The sequence below is a fragment of the Thalassophryne amazonica genome, chromosome 16 (genome assembly GCF_902500255.1).
Source record: "Thalassophryne amazonica chromosome 16, fThaAma1.1, whole genome shotgun sequence".
NCBI classification, from domain to species: domain Eukaryota; kingdom Metazoa; phylum Chordata; class Actinopteri; order Batrachoidiformes; family Batrachoididae; genus Thalassophryne; species Thalassophryne amazonica.
Window position 1 is genome coordinate 52,236,650 of NC_047118.1, and position 22,120 is coordinate 52,258,769.

A 22,120-nucleotide genomic window follows, 5' to 3' on the forward strand; every position below is an offset into this window, starting at 1 on the left:
TTCTACTTCAAGCAGGTGCTTCTAATTTTAGATAGGAAGAAATAGAGACAGTGGTGAAAGACATTAAATGCAGTACACATTTCACTGATGGTACTGGCAACATGAGACTTAACTAAACTGATGAAACCAATTTAACTACAAAAACACAATAAACCAATAACACCAACACCGTTAAACTAACATGACCCAACCCAACTAACATGTAAATAAAAACAGAATACATTGATTTGCAAATCCTCTTCAAGCTACAACCCCTGGCAAAAATTATGGAATCACCGGCCTCAGAGGATGTTCATTCAGTTGTTTAATTTAAAAAAAAAAAAAGCAGATCACAGACATGACACAAAACTAAAGTCATTTCAAATGGCAACTTTCTGGCTTTAAGAAACACTATAAGAAATCAAGAAAAAAAAATTGTGGTAGTCAGTAACGATTACTTTTTTAGACCAAGCAGAGGGAAAAAAATATGGAATCATGAAAAACAAAAGAACGCTCCAACACATCACTAGTATTTTGTTGCACCACCTCTGGCTTTTATAACAGCTTGCAGTCTCTGAGGCATGGACTTAATGAGTGACAAACAGTACTCTTCATCAATCTGGCTCCAACTTTCTCTGATTGCTGTTGCCAGATCAGCTTTGCAGGTTGGAGCCTTGTCATGGACCATTTTCTTCAACTTCCACCAAAGATTTTCAATTGGATTAAGATCCGGACTATTTGCAGGCCATGACATTGACCCTATGTGTCTTTTTGCAAGGAATGTTTTCACAGTTTTTGCTCTATGGCAAGATGCATTATCATCTTGAAAAATGATTTCATCATCCCCAAGCATCCTTTCAATTGATGGGATAAGAAAAGTGTCCAAAATATCAACGTAAACTTGTGCATTTATTGATGATGTAATGACATCCATCTCCCCAGTGCCTTTACCTGACATGCAGCCCCATATCATCAATGACTGTGGAAATTTACATGTTCTCTTCAGGCAGTCATCTTTATAAATCTCATTGGAATGGCACCAACAAAAGTTCCAGCATCATCACCTTGCCCAATGCAGATTCGAGATTCATCACTGAATATGACTTTCATCCAGTCATCCACAGTCCATGATTGCTTTTCCTTAGCCCATTGTAACATTGTTTTTTTTTCTGTTTAGGTGTTAATGATGGTTTTCGTTTAGCTTTTCTGTATGTAAATCCCATTTCCTTTAGGCGGTTTCTTACAGTTCGGTCACAGACGTTGACTCCAGTTTCCTCCCATTCGTTCATCATTTGTTTTGTTGTGCATTTTCGATTTTTGAGACATATTGCTTTAAGTTTTCTGTCTTGACGCTTTGATGTCGTCCTTGGTCTACCAGTATGTTTGCCTTTAACAACCTTCCCTTGTTGTTTGTATTTGGTCCAGAGTTTAGACACAGCTGACTGTGAACAACCAACATCTTTTGCAACATTGCGTGATGATTTACCCTCTTTTAAGAGTTTGATAATCCTCTCCTTTGTTTCAACTGACATCTCTCGTGTTGGAGCCATGATTCATGTCAGAGCAGATCTGATTTGATGCAGGTGTTAGTTTTGGGGATGAAAATTTACAGGGTGATTCCATAATTTATTCCTCAGAATTGAGTGATTCCATATTTTTTTCCCTCTGCTTGGTCTAAAAAAGTAACCGTTACTGACTGCCACAATTATTTTTCCTGATTTCTTATAGTGTTTCTTAAAGCCAGAAAGTTGCCATTTGAAATGACTTTAGTTTTGTGTCATGTCTGTGATCTGCTTTTTTCTACAAAATTAAACAACTGAATGAACATCCTGCGAGGCCAGTGATTCCATAATTTTTGCCAGAGGTTGTATATTCAGTTGAATACACCACAAAGACAATATTTTTAATGTTCAAACTGATAAACTTTGTTTTTATGCAACTATTTGCTCATTTTGAAATGGATGCCTGCAGCACATTTAAAAAAAGCTGGGACAGTGGTATGTTTACCACTGTGTTACATCACCTTTCCTTCTAACAACACTCAATAAGCATTTTGGAACTGAGGACACTTATTGTTGAAGCTTTGGAGGTGGAATTCTTTCCCATTCTTGCTTGATGTGCAACTTCAGTTGTTCAACAGTCCGGGGTCTCTGTTGTTGTATTTTGCACTTCATAATGCGCCACACATTTTCAATGGGCGACAGGTCTGGACTGCAGTCAGGCCAGTCCAGTACCCGCACTCTTTTACTGCGAAGCCACGCTGTTATAACACGTGCAGAATGTGGCTTTGCATTGTCTTGCTGAAAGAAGCAGGGACGTCCCTGAAAAAGACATTGCTTGGATGGCAGCATGTGTTGCTCCAAAACCTCGATGTACCTTTCAGCATTGATGGTGCCATCACAGATGTGTAAGTTGCCCATGTCATGGGCATTAACACACCCCCATACCATCACAGATGCTGGCTTTTGAACTTTACGCTGGTAACAATCTGGATGATCTTTTTCCTCTTTTGTCCAGAGGACACGGCGTCCATGATTTCCAAAAACAATTTGAAATGTGGAATCATCAGACCACAGCACACTTTTCCACTTTGCGTCTGTCCATTTCAAATGAGCTCCGGCCCAGAGTAGGTGGCGGTGTTTCTGGATGTTCTTGATGTATTTCATGGTAGAGTTTTAACTTGCACTTGTAGATGTAGCAACGAACTGTGTTAACTGACAATGGTTTACTGAAGTGTTCCTGAACCCAAGCAGTAAGATCCTTTACACAATGATGTCTGTTTTTAATGCAGTGCCGCCTGAGGGATTGAAGGTCACGGGCATTCAGTGTTGGTTTTCGCCTTGCCACTTATGTGTAGAAAGTTCTCCAGATTCTCTGAATCTTCTGATTATATTATGGACTATAGATGATGGAATCCTTAAATTCCTTGCAATTGAACGTTGAGAAACATTGTTTTTAAACGGTTGGACTATTTTTTTTTTTTTTTTTTTTTTTTACGCAGTTGTTCACAAAGTGGCTGTGCCCTTTGGCAATGCTCCTTTTATACCCAATCATGACACTCACCTGTTTCTAATTAGGTGTTCTTTGAGCATTCATCAACTTTCCCAGTCTTTTGCTGCTCCTGTCCTAGCTTTTTTGAAATGTGTTGCAGGCATACATTTCAAAATGAGAAAATATTTTTACAAAAACAAAAAAAGTCTATCAGTTTCAACATTAAATAGCTTGTCTTTGTGGTGTATTCAGTTGAATACAGGTTGAAGAGGATTTGCAAATCATTGTATTCTGTTTTTATTTACATTTCACACAATGTCCCAACTTCATTGGAATTGGGGTTACACATAATTAACCGTAAATAAAAGGGTTGAGTTCCTCTTCTAACAAATGTTGAGGTCTAAGTTTCTAAAAACATTCTGGTCTCACACACCATTCCAACTCATTCTACAAGCTTTGCTTAATTTATTACCACCATTGAAAAATATCAGTTAACTATTTTATAAACACTACCCAATCTAGAGCCCATGGATCCCCACATATTTTTAATACCAGAATGAGAGAAATATAGAATTGATCATTTTAGGGGTCATGATGGGACCACTTATAGGACCTTCACTATCAAAATTATCATGTTGGTGGTCAAAAGAGACAAGAGTCACTTACTGTGTGAAGGATGAAAACATCAGACTTGACTAATCACCTGTAGCTGCAGCAGGTACATATAGAAAACATGCAGGGCAGTAAGTCATCTTCAGGAGCATCTGAAGCTGAAGGCCTGTTTTCTTTTCGTTGTTGCATGTCATTGGTGGTTTTTGCTGATGCAGAAAAAAATCATTACAGGAAATCAAATGTTGCAGATGCTTTAGTGAGACTGCATTAGTTTGCACAATTTCTTCCTTGAAACTGAGAGGGAGTTGCACTGCAATGTAACTGCACGTCACGTTACCATTCTGGTGGGAGCATTGTCAGTCAAATACCGTGTGCTTAAGCCACTGTTCTCCCTCCTCATACAGCAGTAAAGGAGGAGCTGACATCACTAATCCAGGGTGACCAGACGACAGGGATTCAACATTGTGCATAACCTGGAGAAAATAAGATGAATAATGAGCAAGAATTATATTGCATCCTGCCAGACATGGATTAAATGTGGAAACGGGAGAGTTTACACATTGTCGGATTGCAATTCCTCTAAAATATCCCTTTAAATTCAGAATATATCCAGTGCAAGGTTTTAGGTTTTACAGTGTTAATTAACATTGAGCTTTGCGCAGGCGCCCCCCTGACGTTGTAACTCTGGGGAGTTTGGATTCATTTGATTAGCGATGGAAAGGAACAGTCAGCCTGCTGGACTAGTGGGAAGCAGCTTTGCTTTCATCAACTCCTTTTACATACAGTGGTGCTCAAAAGTTTATATACCCTGGCAGAACTTTCTTTTTTTGTTTGTTTGTTTTTTTGGCCATTTTTCAGAGAGTATGAATGATACAAAACCATGCTTAGTGGTTGGGTGAAGCCAGTTACTGTCAAACAACTGTTTTTACTCTTTTTAAATCATAATGACAACAGAAACTACCCAAATGACCTGATCACAGGTTTACATACACCTGTTCTTGCTTGGAGTCTTTTGTGGTAGTTGTGGGTGAGACTCTCTGATGGTAAAGCTGCCACTGAATATGTCTTGGACTCTACTTACATTATTTACAAAGAAATACAAACAGTATGGCACTTTATGGTGAATCTGTGTGGAGTAGACAGTTCTCAAAAACTGAGTGACTGTGCAAGAAGGAGAAAAATAAGGAAAGCCACAAAGACACCCAGACAACCCAGAAGAAGTTATAGGCTTATGTGGCTGTGATTGGAAAAATTGTACACAGTGCAAATTTGCTTAAGTAAACTTTCAGGTCTTTCTGCTGGTTGCTGCCTAAAACTTTGGACATCTTGTTTTTTTGTTGGGTGGGGGGCACCCAAAAGTTCAGTTTCTGCCTAAAACAAGTACTAGTATGCAACTTTGGTAAGGGGTTCAGCTAGTGGCACTAAACTCTAGTTCCCAAATGTGACAACAGCACCTGAGAGAGAGAGAGAGAGAGAGAGAGAGAGAAAAGAAGCATTTGGCTGGAACTGCAACTATTTCTTTTGTCTAAACTGCTTGAAATAACATCCAGTATGCTGTCCATCACACATTTATTTGTCCATCTTGTTGAGTTTTGGAATTTAAAAGTCCTTATGTTAAGTAACAGCACATGCTATGGTGTGCACATGTTCTGCACTGAGTTCCTGTCAGGTGTTAAACTTTCTCTTAGGGAAACACTGTTTAAAAAGTGAGTTTCACATACAAAACAAGAGCAATTTGAGATTTGAACCTCCACCAAGCTGTATCCGGATCTTCTCCAAAATTCATTGGAGTCTTCCATGCCCTAATATCTATCTGTGGCGAAAATTTGGTGAGAATCCGTGAAGTAGTTTTGACGTAATCTTTCAGAGCCTATATAAAGTGAAATCTTGATCCAGAATCTGGATCCGGATCACTTCCAAAAATCTGTGGAGTCTTGTATGGCCTAATATCTATCTGTGGTGAAAATTTCGTCAAATTCTGTTAGCAGGATTGCGTCAAAACTACTGCACAGACAGACAAATACATATATAAATAAACAGATGTAAAAATGGTGTGACTCATATGGCGGTGCAACTTATATCTGTTTCTTTCTTTTTCAAGAGGCGTTTTTTTTCCAGATGCCACTTCTATTATGGTTCTCCAGAAAATACAATAATCATTTTTTGTTTGGCCCATAAAATGTCAGAAAATGGTGAAAGAAAATAATCTATTAGTGTTCCTCAAAGCTCAAGATAATGTCCATAAATGTCTTTTGCCCACAACCCAAAAATATTCAGTTTACTGTCGGTGGGGGGAGACACCAGACAATATCCATATTTAGGAAACTAATATCAGAATTTGGTCATTAAAAAAGTAGGACTCAAAACAATTAATCAATTACCAAAAGGGTTGCAGTTCAATTTAATCATTGATTAATCACTTCGTTTTGCTGCCACTCATCATCATTTTTCTCTTAACTGGCCATTCGTGTTCATAGCGGAACAACCTATTCTGTCATTTCAAACACTTACCCGTAGCTAAATGCAGCAATGATTTACCAGTGAAAGGAAAGTGTTTTTGTTTTTTTGTTTTTTTGCAAATTGGCTCATTATGTTCTGCAGTATTTATTGCTTCTGTGGTCTCTCTTCTCACCCACACACAGACACACACAAACTGAAGCCATGGCATAATATGCTCATTCAGATCCCCCCCCCCAACTCTTATGATCTGTTGGCTCACTGTCTCAATACCACAAAACAGAAAAAAAAAACTTCCAGTTATGCTAAAAATAGGTTGTCATGGCAACCATGCTGAAGTATTGTAGTTTGCAAATGAAAGAAGATGGTGTAATAGTTGAAATGCCGAGGGGTAGAAGGCAAACATACCTACTGCATTTCTGATTGTCTCATAATAGTTCAGTGTGACGGATGGAGACACATTGAAACATTAATGGAAAACTCAGGGCAAAACAACAGTTTATTGTACCTTGAGGGCGGCTCCAGCAGCAAAGATCAATAGGAAAACCACGACTGGATTGTTGTGATTTAAAAATGTATTTGTAGTTACCTGGCAACCTGTATTTTCTTCTTCATCATTTCCCCCGTTTTGTCTCTCCAGCAATAGACTTATTATACGGTGGAATATATTGTTTTGTGTGTCAAGACTACATATACGACAAAGACATGGAACAGATTGCCAAAGAGGAACAGAGGAAAGCCTGGAAATTGCAAGGTATTGTTTTTTGTTATGTCAAAAACAGTACAGCTTTAAAGGTCACCTGATATCTCACTGCTGTCTTTCTGTGTGTCTACAGGAATAGGGGAGAAATACACAACATGGGAACCTACGAAGAGGGAGGTAGAATTATTACGTCACAATCCAAAGCGAAGAAAAATCACTACAAACTGTACCATAGGTGAGTCTGTACATCTTAATCAGTACAGATTTACTTCCACAGTCAGCTTAGTGTGTACTTATATGCGTCTATGGTGCAGGTGTACAGTCAGGTCCAGTCGGACTGTATGGAATGCAACAGAGAAGGATTTTGGTTAGAAAATAACAGAAAAAAAAGATCAGATCTAGGATTAAGTCTTCCATGTACCTTCTGGCATTTGATAACTGGAATTTGACATCCCTTTTTTAAGGCCCAGTCACATTCAGACGACAACCATGAAGACCATACTACATCCTAAATTTTTGGTCTTTCCAGTGGGGGTGTGGTAAAAATGGAAAATGTGCTGTTTTCAATTCCATACTTTGTCCTGATTCCATCCTTGCCATGTTTTCAAAGCATCTAACATGTTCCCACTGAATTATGACCGTGCATATGATCATGTGCGTATCATATCCAGTTTGTTCTTAGGGCCCTGTCACACCTTGACGATTTAGCCAGCATATGCCGACATATGAAAAATTCGCAGAACACGCTGGATATGTTGAATACGTTAGTGCAACTGTCACACCTTGACAATTTAGCCAGCATATGCTGACAGCCCCGTTTCCACCGAGCGGTCTGGGTCCACCCTGCACTGTATGGGTTTGGTCGGAACAGTTAAGTCTGGCTTGGTTTGTGTTTCCCCCGCCGGCAGAACCCTATTGTTTGGCTGGTGGAGCACATAAATGCGGCGTCTCTGCTCCACACGGAGGCCAAACGGATAAATAACATTTTAAATATTTTATTTTATTTTTGTCTTGGTGGACCATGGAATTTATTTTCATCGCAGGCAGACTGCTAAAGAATCGACTGATGCCTGTGATAAACACTGATGTGAATGAATGTGGCACTGTGACTCTTTCAACTTTTAAAATAAGTTAATTGTCTTTTTGTGGTACAAAGTGCTGGCGTTCTCTGGTTCAGGCTGAGAAACGCACCGAGAGCAGACAAACACAGAGGGACTTCTTTAAAAATGCTATGTTTCTTCAGCCACAACAAGGAGCTAAAGTACTTTAGATGTTGTTTTCCAAAATCAGGACACTTTATGTTGACAAGTTTTTGTCAGGCTGTGATGATGAATCCGACTGAAACGAACACGTAAGATTAAGAATTTATATTTACTCTGTGTGTGAATGGTCTTAATATTTGTAACAGTTTGAACTGCATGAGGACTGCAGCTTTCGGTTTTTCAGCCAATCAATGGACAGCATCAGTGGCCCTATTTCGGCTTGTGAGTAACTTAAAAGAAACGTGTGTCAACAATCACATAACCTACTTACAACTTTTGTCCCGCATATGCGGGACTTTTGAGCCATACACTGGCATGCATTGAAAATATTGTGCTTGCGCAAAATTTTTCAATGTCCTCGCCAATTACAACGTTTATCAGCGTGCTCTTACCTTATACAAAACTTGCCCATAACTTATTCGAGGTACGTCAGCATATGCCAGCATTTTTAATACACTTGGCATATGCTGGCTAAATTGTCAAGGCATGACAGGGGTTTTAACAGCGTTCTTAACACAAAAAATTACATCATACTATGTGCATACCACATTCACATTGCATCCATCCTGTTCTTATCAATTCTGTGCCAGGTGTTGCATGTTTTCATTTATTTTGCAAGTTTTGTTGGGGTTCAAAAGTAAACTACAGTCATAAAAACAGCTCTTCAACCTAACGTGCCTGTCTTTATTTAAACACACCCTCAGATGTGCACAGTTTGTGCGAGCACAGGCTTTGAACAAACCTTGATTTGTATGAGCAAGTGGGGCGATTTTTTTATTTTAATCCATTTTTTTTTTTAAATAGTGTGTTTCCGCACCATGGACAGCCACTGACAGATTTCACATACTGCTGCTGGGAGAGCCCACCACGCCTCACTTGTATTGTGTCAGTGATGTCCCTCTTTTGTTTAATTATGTTATTAATACGTCAGTATTGCTGCCACATCCTTATTAAGTTCTTACCTGCCCGGATCGACTACATCTTCACTATGTTTTTTTTTGTACATGTCCAAAGTTCGACCTGTCCTCCACATTCATGGAGTCCATATTTCTGCTGTATTCCTACTGTGGTGTATGAGTTTTTTTTAATTAACTAGCTGATTTAGTTATATATTTATTTCTTCTGGATGTGGCAGTAGCATGGTGAAGTGTTTTAGGGGGTTTAAGATGATCCTTCTCTGTGCCACTCAGTTACATCCACAGAAGCCTATAACTCCTTCAGAGTTGCTGTGGATGTCTCAATGGTTTCTCTCATTAGTCTCCTCCTTGTTTTGCAGCAGTGCCAACTCCAGTGAGATTTAGCATACACTCAACAAAAATATAAACGCAACACTTTTGGTTTTGCTCCCATTTTGTATGAGATGAACTCAAAGATCTAAAACTTTTTCCACATACACAATATCACCATTTCCCTCAAATATTGTTCACAAACCAGTCTAAATCTGTGATAGTGAGCACTTCTCCTTTGCTGAGATAATCCATCCCACCTCACAGGTGTGCCATATCAAGATGCTGATTAGACACCATGAGTAGTGCACAGGTGTGCCTTAGACTGTCCACAATAAAAGGCCACTCTGAAAGGTGCAGTTTTGTTTTATTGGGGGGGGGGGATACCAGTCACTATCAGGTGTGACCACCATTTGCCTCATGCAGTGCAACACATCTCCTTCGCATAGAGTTGATCAGGTTGTCAATTGTGGCCTGTGGAATGTTGGTCCACTCTTCAATGGCTGTGCGAAGTTGCTGGATATTGGCAGGAACTGGTACACGCTGTTGTATACGCCTGTCCAGAGCATCCCAAACATGCTCAATGGGTGACATGTCCGGTGAGTATGCCGGCCATGCAAGAACTGGGACATTTTCAGCTTCCAAGAATTGTGTACAGATCCTTGCAACATGGGGCCGTGCATTATCCTGCTGCAACATGAGGTGATGTTCTTGGATGTATGGCACAACAATGGGCCTCAGGATCTCGTCACGGTATCTCTGTGCATTCAAAATGCCATCAATAAAATGCACCTGTGTTCTTCATCCATAACAGACGCCTGCCCATACCATAACCCCACCACCACCATGGGCCACTCGATCCACAACATTGACATCAGAAAACCGCTCACCCACACGACGCCACACACGCTGTCTGCCATCTGCCCTGAACAGTGTGAACTGGGATTCATCCGTGAAGAGAACACCTTTCCAACGTGTCAAACGCCAGCGAATGTGAGCATTTGCCCACTCAAGTCGGTTACGACGACGAGCTAAAGTCAGGTAGAGACCCCGATGAGGACGACGAGCATGACGGTTTCTGACAGTTTGTGCAGAAATTCTTTGGTTATGCAAACCGATTGTTTCAGCAGCTGTCCGAGTGGCTGGTCTCAGACGATCTTGGAGGTGAACATGCTGGATGTGGAGGTCCTGGGCTGGTGTGGTTACACGTGGTCTGCGGTTGGATGTACTGCCAAATTCTCTGAAACGGCTTTGGAGACGGCTTATGGTAGAGAAATGAACATTCAATACACGAGCAACAGCTCTGGTTGACATTCCTGCTGTCAGCATGCCAATTGCACGCTCCGTCAAATTTTGCAACATCTGTGGCATTGTGCTGTGTGATAAAACTGCACCTTTCAGAGTGGCCTTTTATTGTGGGCAGTCTAAGGCACACCTGTGCACTAATCATGGTGTCTAATCAGCATCTTGATATGGCACACCTGTGAGGTGGGATGGATTATCTCAGCAAAGGGAAGTGCTCACTATCACAGATTTGGTTTGTGAACAATATTTGAGGGAAATGGTGATATTGTGTATGTGGAAAAAGTTTTAGATCTTTGAGTTCATCTCATACAAAATGGGAGCAAAACCAAAAGTGTTGCGTTTATAATTTTGTTGAGTATATGTGAAAACCATATTATTTGCATTTCTGAATGATTATTGTAAATTAAGTTCAAGACATCATCACTGACTTGGTACTGTTAATGTAAACATCCCACAACTGACTATACCCTGAAATCCAGCTGTAAAAATGATGATTTATTAGTTTTATTTAGAATTGTGAGAATATGGGTCAAAAAAGAAAGGATTGGTGATGTAAAAAATGTAAAACAAACAAAAATTGGGTCATCAAGATTAGGCCAAGCGAGACCAAATTGTGAGTGTCCAGCTTGTTGTCAAATAAATAAATAAATAGATACAAATCAGGCACTCTGAGAGTAAACACTCTTTAATAGAATGAAACGAAAGGCTAAATCAATTTAGAATCATGTTCGGTTGTCGTTACTTGTCAAGTATGGAAACATGCACTGGTGCCATGAGTTGCCGCATCCACCACACAGAGGAACTGCACTTCGTCAAGGATGGCAACCACCCAAGCAGATAACAGATTAATTCCCAAGTCTCATCACCTCCTGAAGGACGTGATGTTGGATAGGCTTGTGGAAACCAGCAGCTTAGGTGCCTTTGTTGGTGAGGAAAGGTTTTCTGACCTTGACTTTGCAGATGATGCTGTGGAATCAGTGGATATTCTAATTGCAGCGCTTGAGAAGCTAAGTGAGCAATCTGAGTGCCTGGGTTTCCAATTGCCCTGGATCAAGACTAAGATCCAGGCTTGTAATGACCTCCTGGACTCCACCATCAGAATTATATCCATATGTGATGAAAGTGTTGAACTTGTGGAAACATTTACTGATCTCAACCATGATATTCATGGTTCTTCTGCCTTTAAGTCACATATGAAGGACATATGGAGTCATGAGGTTGCTGGACAGTATTTGTGATGCTGTTGTCACTGTAGCAGAATGAAGGTCCAAGTCTTTAGGATGCCTGTACTCCTCATCTTATTGTTTTGGTTGTGAGACTTTGGCGCTGCCCAGTGACCTAAGGCAAAGACTGTATGTCTTTGGTGCTCAGCCTCTTCAGAGTATCCTTGGGTACCACTGAAATGACTTTGTCAAAGGAGCTATTACTTCGGAAGACTCGGATGAGAAGTATCACTTGCAGTGTGAGGTGGCATCAGCTACAACAGTTGTTTATGGCCTCTGAAAATAGAATATGTTTAAAAATAACTAATGTTGCTTGCTGGTGATCATAAGGTTGTCAGTGGTCAATAAAACATTGCACATGTGGCTGCGGTATAGAACTGTCATGTTAATCCTCTTCGCTGTGTTTTGATCTTTTTTTTTTTTTTTTCCTTTCCTCTTCTGCAGGTTTACGAGGGTTAATAAATCTGGGCAACACATGTTTCATGAACTGTATTGTTCAGGCCCTGACGCACACACCGTTGCTACGAGACTTCTTTCTCTCTGACCGACACAAGTGTGAAATGCAATCAAACTCTTGTCTGGTGTGTGAGATGTCACAGCTCTTTCAGGAGGTATGATGCACTCGCTGGATGTCTCTGCTTGCCCCATAGGTTTATGTAACCCAACAAAGAAATGTATGTAATTTCGGTCAAGAGTTTTAACAGTCATATAATGTAGATTGTTTTCTGCCGACAGATCCCACTGCATTACTCTGAGTCACCGTTGAGCTCTGTCAAGTTCAAACAGGAAGGGGAGGGGCTAAATCCCACCTGAGAGCTATGAAAGAGTAGAATGCCATAATTACACCTTCAGTTTTGATCTGTCAGAACAAATTATGTTTCACAGCCTTTTATAGCCCTTTAATCACAGCTTTTTGATTAAAAATAGACTGGCATTTTACATGTATATGTTGCTTAGTGGTCAGTACTGATGCCCCACAGCGAGAAGGTCCCAGGTTTGCTTCTGACCTGGTCCTTTGTGTGGAGTTTCTATGTTCTTCCCTCCGGGTGTTCCAGTTTCCTCCCATTTCCAAACACATGTAGTGGGGTGACATAGCAAAACAATTGCGCATTCTGTGATAAAATTTGGCACACATATTCTAAATTAACTGCTGTTTCTTTTCAGATATGGAGACATCCTTGAGCTGACCACTAATGACCTACAGGGGTCAATAAAGAATTACACAGAGGTCAATCATGTTGAAAACTATACCACATTATTTGTCTGATCGTAACAATTCCAAAAATATATAGTTTGGACTATCTGTGGCTGAATGTTCTGGAGTTATGGAGTAAAAACAGCAAACATGGTGACAAAGGTCAGTTTCAGTTTGTACAGGGGGTCCAAAGTTAAAGTTGCTGTAATTTTGGTAAAAGAAAAAAAAAAAAGTGATGCAAATTATTGGTTGACCTAATAGGATTAATAAATGGAATAGTTTTGACTGGGACAAGGTTGACGTCCATTGGATTCCATGACATATGTTACCCCGTAACATGATAACGAAGCATGAAAGATGGGTCAAATTATTCCTTTTTAAAATCCTATTAACTCAACCAATAATTTGCATCATTTTGTTTACCAAAATAGGAGCAACTTTAACTTTTGACCCCTGGACAAACTGAGACTGACCTTTTTTACCCCATACCTCCAAAGCATTCAGTCACAGGTAGTCCAAGCTATACCGTTTTGGAATTGTTATGATCAGACAAATATAGTGGTATAGTTTTCAACATGATTGGCGCATTTTTTAATTTTGACCCCTGTGTAATTCTCTGTTGACCCCTGTCAGTCATTAGAGGTCAGCTCCAGGATGTCTCCATACAGTAGTGTTCAGAATAATAGTAGTGCTGTGTGACTAAAAAGATTAATCCAGGTTTTGAGTATATTTCTTATTACATGGGAAACAAGGTACCAGTAGATTCAGTAGATTCTCACAAATCCAACAAAACCAAGCATTCATGATATGCACACTCTTAAGGCTATGAAATTGGGCTGTTAGTAAAAAAAAAAAGTAGAAAAGGGGGTGTTCACAATAATAGTAGCATCTGCTGTTGATGCTACAAACTCAAAACTATTATGTTCAAACTGCTTTTTTTTAGCAATCTTGTGAGTCACTAAACTAGTATTTAGTTGTATAACCACAGTTTTTCATGATTTCTTCACATCTGCGAGGTATTAATTTTGTTGGTTTGGAACCAAGATTTTGCTCGTTTACTAGTGTGCTTGGGGTCATTGTCTTGTTGAAACACCCATTTCAAGGGCATGTCCTCTTCAGCATAAGGCAACATGACCTCTTCAAGTATTTTTACATATCCAAACTGATCCAAGATACCTGGTATGCGATATATAGGCCCAACACCATAGTAGGAGAAACATGCCCATATCATGATGCTTGCACCACCATGCTTCACTGTCTTCACTGTGAACTGTGGCTTCAATTCAGAGTTTGGGTCATCTCACAAAGTGTCTGTGGCCCTTGGACCCAAAAAAAAAACAATTTTACTCTCATCAGTCCAGAAAATATTCCTCCATTTCTCTTTAGGCCAGTTGATGTGTTCTTTGGCAAATTGTAACCTCTTCTGCACGTCTTTTATTTAACAGAGGGACTTTGCGGGGGATTCTTGCAAATAAATTAGCTTCACACAGGCGTCTTCTAACTGTCACAGCACTTACAGGTAACTCCAGACTGTCTTTGATCATCCTGGAGCTGATCAGTGGGTGAGCCTTTGCAATTCTTCTATCCATTTTGATGGTTGTTTTCCATTTTCTTCCACGCATCTCTGTTCTTTTTGTCCATTTTAAAGCATTGGAGATCATTGTAGATGAACAGCCTATAATTTTTTGCACCTGCGTATACGTTTTCCCCTCTCCAATCAACGTTTTAATCAAACTACGCTGTTCTTCAATTTCAATTTCAATTTTCAAGAATTTTTCAAATTCTTCTGAATAATGTCTTGAACGTCCCATTTTCCTCAGGCTTCCAAAGAGAAAAGCATGTTCAACAAGTGCTGGTTTCATCCTTAAATAGGGGACACCTGATTCACACCCGTTTGTTCCACAAAACTGACGAACTCACTGACTGTATGCCACACTACTATTATTGTGAAGGCCCCCTTTTCTACTTTTTTTTACTAATAGCCCAATTTCATAGCCTTAAGAGTGTGCATATCATGAATGCTTGGTCTTGTTGGATTTGTGAGAATCTACTGAATCTACTGGCACCTTGTTTCCCATGTAACAATAAGAAATATACTCAAAACCTGAATTGATCTTTTTAGTCACATAGCGCTACTATTATTCTGAACACTACTGTATGTGCCAAATTCTATGCTTTTATCAGAAAATGCCCAATTGTTATGGAAATTTTAGCTAAGCTGCACCACTAATGCAGATGAGGTGAATTTGTTGACTCTAAATTGAGCGTAGCTGTGACTGTGAGTGTAATGTGTTTGCCTGTGTCGGCCCTATGATAGACCAGTGTCCTGTCCAGGGTGTACCTTGCCTCTCTCCCACTGACTGCTGGGATAGGCTCCTGTTCCCCCATGACCCTTAACTGGAACAAGCGGGTTTAGAAAATAGATGGATGTTATGTAATGCTCCGTGTTCTGCTCCCACACTTCCTCAGGGTTTTCTAAAACTCTCTCACTGTGTTGCAAATCATGACCCGCAAATTGTAAGTGGTGCTACATTATGCTGAATCACCAGCAGCCCTCTCCACAATGAACAGACCTGTTCTCAGCCTGTGTCTGGTGGCTTATCTCTTAATCTATGTAACACTTTGTGATGGTTTCTTGCCTCAGCTATCTGGGGAGCCAGTCACTGAGTATACCTGTGTGGCTTAGGAAGTTTTCACATCTGAAAGTCTAGAACAATTTCAAGTCCAAAGTTCATGTTTGTATATGTTTAGTCCAGTTAGTTTGGTTTCACATTGCAATGTTGTGTTTACACTAAAGAACTTCTCAAGACTTAATTTATGACCTGACATCATCATCCGTGTAGGCTGCATTTCCACATACTTGACATTGATTGGTTAGTAGACATGCGTGCATCTTGTGTTGGGTTATGGTCAGTGTGGCTGTCTGTTATGTTTGAATGAAGAAAAAAATTAAAATATTCCTTTTTTTTTTGCCATTACACATATTCTTATGGTATGTAATGATCAATTTTTACATCTTGCTGCAGCAACGAGATTTTTGATAGGGAGCAAATGAAAATGGAACACTTTCATCAGGCACACAGCTATGGAGGACCAAACACGAATTAAGTTTAAATAAATAGATAAATAAATTGGTACATCCATCCATCGATTTTCTATACCCGCTTCCTCCAGTTTAGGGTCACGGGGGGCTGGAGCCTGTTCCAGCAGCCATAGGGCGTGAGGCGGGTACAGGTACACTTGTACCTGTAAGACGATAGTCTTAAATCAATACATAAATAATTTTATTTTTATAGTTTCAATTCAATTTTTCAATTTATTCAATTTATATCATGCCAAATCGTGACAACGTCGCCTCAAGGTGCCTCACATAAAAACAGCCCAAACACAATATAAAATAATAAAAAAAAAAGTAAAAGAAAATTAAAACATCAAAAACACAATTAAAAGTTCACAATAAGACACAATAAAAAGTAAAAGAACTTAAAAGAATTAAAAAGTATGCTTGCCATAAGACTGGGTAAAAAGATGTGTCTTTAGTCTTTTCTTAAAAATCTCCACAGAATCTGAAAGTCTCACTGAGGCCGGGAGAGCATTCCACAAAACAGGAGCATGGTACGAAAAGGCTCTCTGTCCTGCAGACCTTTTCCTCACCCTTGAGGACACAAAGCAGTCCTGCATCCCATGAACGCAAAGCCCGGGCTGGTACATAAGGTTAAACTAAATCAGCCAGATAGGCCGGTGCCATTCCATGAAAAACTCTATAGGCCAACTGCAAAACCTTAAAATCCGACCTCGCAGAGACAGGTAGCCAGTGAAGGGATGCCAAAATGGTGATAATACTATGATCAAACCTTCTGCTTTGTGTCAAGAGTCTGGCAGCAGCATTTTGAACCAGTTGAAGACCCCTACTACTGGACTGCGGCAAACCATAAAATAAAGCATTACAATAATCCAATCTAGCAGAGATAAATGCATGAATCAAAGTCTCGGCATCAACCATAGACAGGATGGGATGAATCCTCGCTATATTTCACAAATGGAAGAAAGCAGTCCTTGTAATGTCTCTAATGTGGAGGTCAAAAGACAACGTAGGATGAAAAATTACCCCGATTCCTCACTTTGTCCGTATGATGTATAACACACAAACCCAAGGTAAGCGCTAGCTGGTCAAATTGATGCCGATGCCTCGCTGGACCAAGAACCATCATTTCAGTCTTATCAGAGAATAAAAGTAGATTACTAGACATTCAACTTTTCACTGATGCAAGGCAATCTTCTAAAAGATTTTATTTGACTGACATTACCAGCAGTTATCGGCATATACAATTGAGTATCATCAGCATAGCAATGAAAGGTAATCCCAAAATGCCGCAGTATATGCCCAGGGGGTGCTACATACAGGGGAAAAAGCAGGGGGCCCAAGACAGATCCCCGTGGAACCCCGAACTTCATATCACTAAGATTAGAAATAGTGTTATTGTACAAAACACAGTGAGAACGACTGGACAGGTAAGGCATCAACCACGCAAGGGGACTTCCAGTAATCCCAAAATAATTCTCCAACCTATCGAGTAAAATATGATGATCCACAGTATCAAATGCAGCACTAATATCTAACAGCACCAAAACCGTGGTGGTGTCCAATTCCATTGCTGGCAGAAGATCATTCACTATGTTAGTGAGCACTGTCTCTGTGGAGTGACATTTTCTAAAAGCAGACTGCAACGACTCAAAAAGATTATTCTGAACAAGGTGGTCCACGAGCTGCCGTGAAACCACTTTTTCCAAAATTTTAGAACAAAATGGTAGATTTGATACTGGCCTATAATTTTCTAATATACGGGTCAAGATTCGATTTCTTAAGTAATGGTTTAATCACTACAGATTTAAAGCATTTAGGAACAGATCCAGAAGTGAGTGAGAGATTAATAATTTCCAGCACAGTCAGCCCGAGAATGGGCCATAGGTCCTTAAATAATTTTGTTGGTATGGGATCAAATAAGTAGGTTGTACTTTTTGTAGACATCATGAGTTTCGACAGCATGTTTGTGAGATACCATTAAATTCTGTAAATCTAGATAACACCTCAATAGTAGCACCACCTCAATAGCAAGGTGCAGTGGCTGGACCAAGGTGTGCTGAGATATGCTTGACCTAATATCTTCTATTTTCTTCTCAAAATAATCCAAGAAGTCCTGTGCTGAAAAAGGAGAGCGACCAACAGGTGGCTTTCCATGAATGAGAAATTCTACCGTGTCAAACAAAAACTTTGAATTATGCTTTTTTTTATTAATCATATCAGAATAATAGGCCCACTTTGTGGCCAGTAGTGCATGCTTATAATCTATACTCAACAAAAATATAAATGCAACACTTTTGGTTTTGCTCCCATTTTGTATGAGATGAACTCAAAGATCTAAAACTTTTTCCACATACACAATATCACCATTTCCCTCAAATATTGTTCAAAAACCAGTCGAAATCTGTGATAGTGAGCACTTCTCCTTTGCTGAGATAATCCATCCCACCCATTGGGGGGGATACCAGTCAGTATTTGGTGTGACCACCATTTGCCTCATGCAGTGCAACACATCTCCTTCGCATCATCCGTGAAGAGAACACCTCTCCAGCGTGCCAAACGCCAGCAAATGTGAGCATTTGCCCACTCAAGTCGGTTACAACGATGAACTGGAGTCAGGTCGAGACCCCGATGAGGACGACGAGCATGCAGATGAGCTTCCCTGAGACGGTTTCTGACAGTTTGTGCAGAAATTCTTTGGTTATGCAAACCGATTGTTTCAGCAGTTGTCCGAGTGGCTGGTCTCAGACGATCTTGGAGGTGAACATGCTGGATGTGGAGGTCCTGGGCTGGTGTGGTTACACGTGGTCTGCGGTTGTGAGGCTGGTTGGATGTACTGCCAAATTCTCTGAAACGACTTTGGAGACGGCTTATGGTAGAGACATGAACATTCAATACACGAGCAACAGCTCTGGTTGACATTCCTGCTGTCAGCATGCCAATTGCACGCTCCCTCAAATCTTGCAACATCTGTGGCATTGTGCTGTGTGATAAAACTGCACCTTTCAGAGTGGCCTTTTATTGTGGGCAGTCTAAGGCACACCTGTGCACTAATCATGGTGTCTAATCAGCATCTTTATATGGCACACCTGTGAGGTGGGATGGATTATCTCAACAAAGGAGAAGTGCTCACTATCACAGATTTAGACTGGTTTGTGAACAATATTTGAGGGAAATGGTGATATTGTGTATGTGGAAAAAGTTTTAGATCTTTGAGTTCATCTCATACAAAATGGGAGCAAAACCAAAAGTGTTGCGTTTATATTTTTGTTGAGTAAATAGCATCACGCAACGCAAGGTGGAACACCTCTAATTTGGAACTACGCCATTTCTGTTCCAAACCTCTAGCCTTCTGCCTACGGTCACGCAAGTAACCATTGAACCAAGGCGACTGTGCCTTGGAAAGGCGTGGCCTTAATAGAGGATGTGCAATCTTATTAAATGTGGTTTTGAGATTGAGATATACTTTATTGATCTCACAGTGGAGAAATTATGTTTACACTCCAGTTACCTCAGACAGCAATTATTCCACAGTTATTACTTGTTTACCGTAATAATGGCACACATCAGAATTAAAGACAACACATACACATTTGACATTGTTTATGTGCACTAAGTTTGAAGAAGTCCGTTATCCGAATTGAGGCAAGTGGGTGAAGGCCACGCAGCAACCGTGAGATGCGCCTCCATCAGCTTGGGAGGGAGAACGTGGGCTGCAGCTAACTGCACTGCACCCGGCGAAGGGGAAAGGAGTGACATTAAGCGGGCGCTGGAAAGAGGAGTGTTGCTGGGGGGTAGGAGGCGGGTGGGGGGAGGGGATGGAGCATGCTTCAGTCCTGTGAAAAGCAGTTTATTGTCTTTGTGAGTTGAGATAAGAAACAGCCAATGTTCCCCAGGCCGAAGATATTCCTCTGGAGGGAAAACAGTCGGGCAATTTGACCTTCAGGCATGATAAGCCTGTAATGTTATGGTTTGAGCAGTGAAAAACACTTTTTTAACAGTTCCACTTGCACAAGTGTTTGTGCACTTTGTTGTTTGTTTTTTATACTAATCTCTGTCAAAGCCAACATGATAATCATCACATCATAAAATATGCAGATGATTCAGTCATCCCGTCCCTTTTGCACGGTGATGACTCCACAGACCACAGTTTGGTCTTGCTGGACTTTTTAGAGTGGTGCCATTCATCTTTTCTACATATAAATGTGGATAAAACCAAAGAAATGCACATTGATTTCAGGAAAACACCACCTGTTCTGAATCATATGTCCATTGATGGGAAGCCCATAGATATTGTTGAGAATTATAAGTATCTGGGCACCCAAATTGACAATAAATTATCCTTTGAATTGCAGGTTAATGCAGTGTGCAGTAAGGCTCATCAGAGAATGCACTTTCTGCGAAAACGTAGGAATTATAATGTAGATGGTGTCTTCATGAAAATGTTCTACAGTTGCTTTGTGGAGTCTGTGTTAACCTTTTCCTTCCTGTGTTGGCTTAACTTATTGAACCTTAAGAATCGCAATCGTCTTTGTAATATTGTCAAGGAATGTGGTAAAATTATGGGAACTCAGTGCACGGACATTATGGACCTTTTTAAAACAAGGGTTGTGTCAAAAGCCAGGAAAATTATGGCTGATTCTGCACACCCTCTGCACCCACAATTTAAGTTTCTGCCCTCGGGCAGACGCCTGGTAATGCCCAGATGCAGAACCAACAGACTAAAAAAACTCTTTTATTCCCACAGCCATTGCTCTCCTAAATAACACCTAAGGACTCACTGTTACACTTAAGTCTACACTTGACTCACACCTTATTTCTGGGCACTTGTTTTGTATATTTATTCTGCTGTGTTTTTATGTTTTTTTTATGTTTTTATGTTTTTTTATGAATTTGTATGATGTGGTTTTATGAATGTAATGTAATTTTTACTGCTGACTGCACCTGAATTGCCCCCATGGGAACTAAATAAATGATCAAATCAACCAAATCCCAGTTATGAATTAAGAATATTCCCAATTATGAATTAAGAATATTCACCGGCCTCTGAAGTCTTCAACTTCAACTGCAAGGCACGCATCTGCTCCAAGATGTCATCCAATTTGCGTCTGAGTTCAAGAGTCATCGCAGTCTGAGAATGCATTGCCTTGCCAACCTTGTTAATCATGACAGACAAGCGAAGGGCCATGGTTCTTGATGCGGCCGTCTTGCCAATTTTCCGGTAGATCATGGCAGCACATAAGCCAAAAATTACCAGCCCTGCTACCATAAGACCAAAAATGAATAAATCCTCGACGTCCTCAATGGAGAAAGGCGCCAAGCATGCCACACGGCAGGAACTCCAGGAGTCGAGAACATAGCCCGCAGGATACGTTCCATCTGGGCAGGTAGGATCCCCCGGTCCTGACCTTCTTGTAGAAAAAATGGTGTCAATAGCGTTCAGAGACCAGCTGATCAATTCCATGGTTAATCCAATAGTAGTCCAATAGATCCAGAATCCAATATAATTTGAGGAATTCACAGTCTGGTGAAGTACGAACTTGAAGGTTAAAAGCAGAGAACAGAGATAAGGGAGAGTGGAGGAGATGCGACCGCCCTCATCGGAGTCCCAAGCTGAGCTTTGAGTGCTGAATTTAAGCTATCTGCAAGGCTGTCAACTGACTGAACATTCACCAAGCTTGAAGTTAAAATTTCAGGCAGTTTAGCTTCAAGTTCAGTCATAGTTGAAGGTTTAATATGTCACCGCAGTAATAGACAATGTTGTTGTCCACAAAACGTGGCAGCGTAAATGTAAACCTAATAAATGAGTGGTCAGAGACCACCGATGCAAGAAGTAAGATGTCAGTATTCAAGTCCTGAATGCATTGCTGGAATCCCAGTGCATCCACAATTTCCCATAAATGATTTGCAGAGGGGATCAGAGGGCTTATTTATATGAATTTAAAGTGACCAACAATCAAGATGTTATCTGCACTGTGGGTATATTGGAGAATCAGATGCTCAAACAAATTATATTTATGACTCCCAACAGTTAATAAGGTAAACCTGGATTTATAAATGAAAGCAACACCCCCACCTTGCCTCA

The 22,120-nt window shown here is 40.3% G+C and overlaps 1 protein-coding gene across 2 annotated transcripts in view; it reads left to right on the top strand.

The window, feature by feature from the left end:
* LOC117527579 (ubiquitin carboxyl-terminal hydrolase 22) overlaps nucleotides 1-22,120 on the top strand; it is a 113,399-nt gene that overhangs the window by 61,384 nt on the left and 29,895 nt on the right. For both annotated transcript variants that reach the window (XM_034189986.1, XM_034189987.1), the window contains 3 exons: nucleotides 6,680-6,793; nucleotides 6,876-6,977; nucleotides 12,203-12,369. In XM_034189986.1, the coding sequence (XP_034045877.1) occupies nucleotides 6,680-6,793; nucleotides 6,876-6,977; nucleotides 12,203-12,369 (383 nt within the window). The remainder of the gene's footprint in view (nucleotides 1-6,679; nucleotides 6,794-6,875; nucleotides 6,978-12,202; nucleotides 12,370-22,120) is intronic.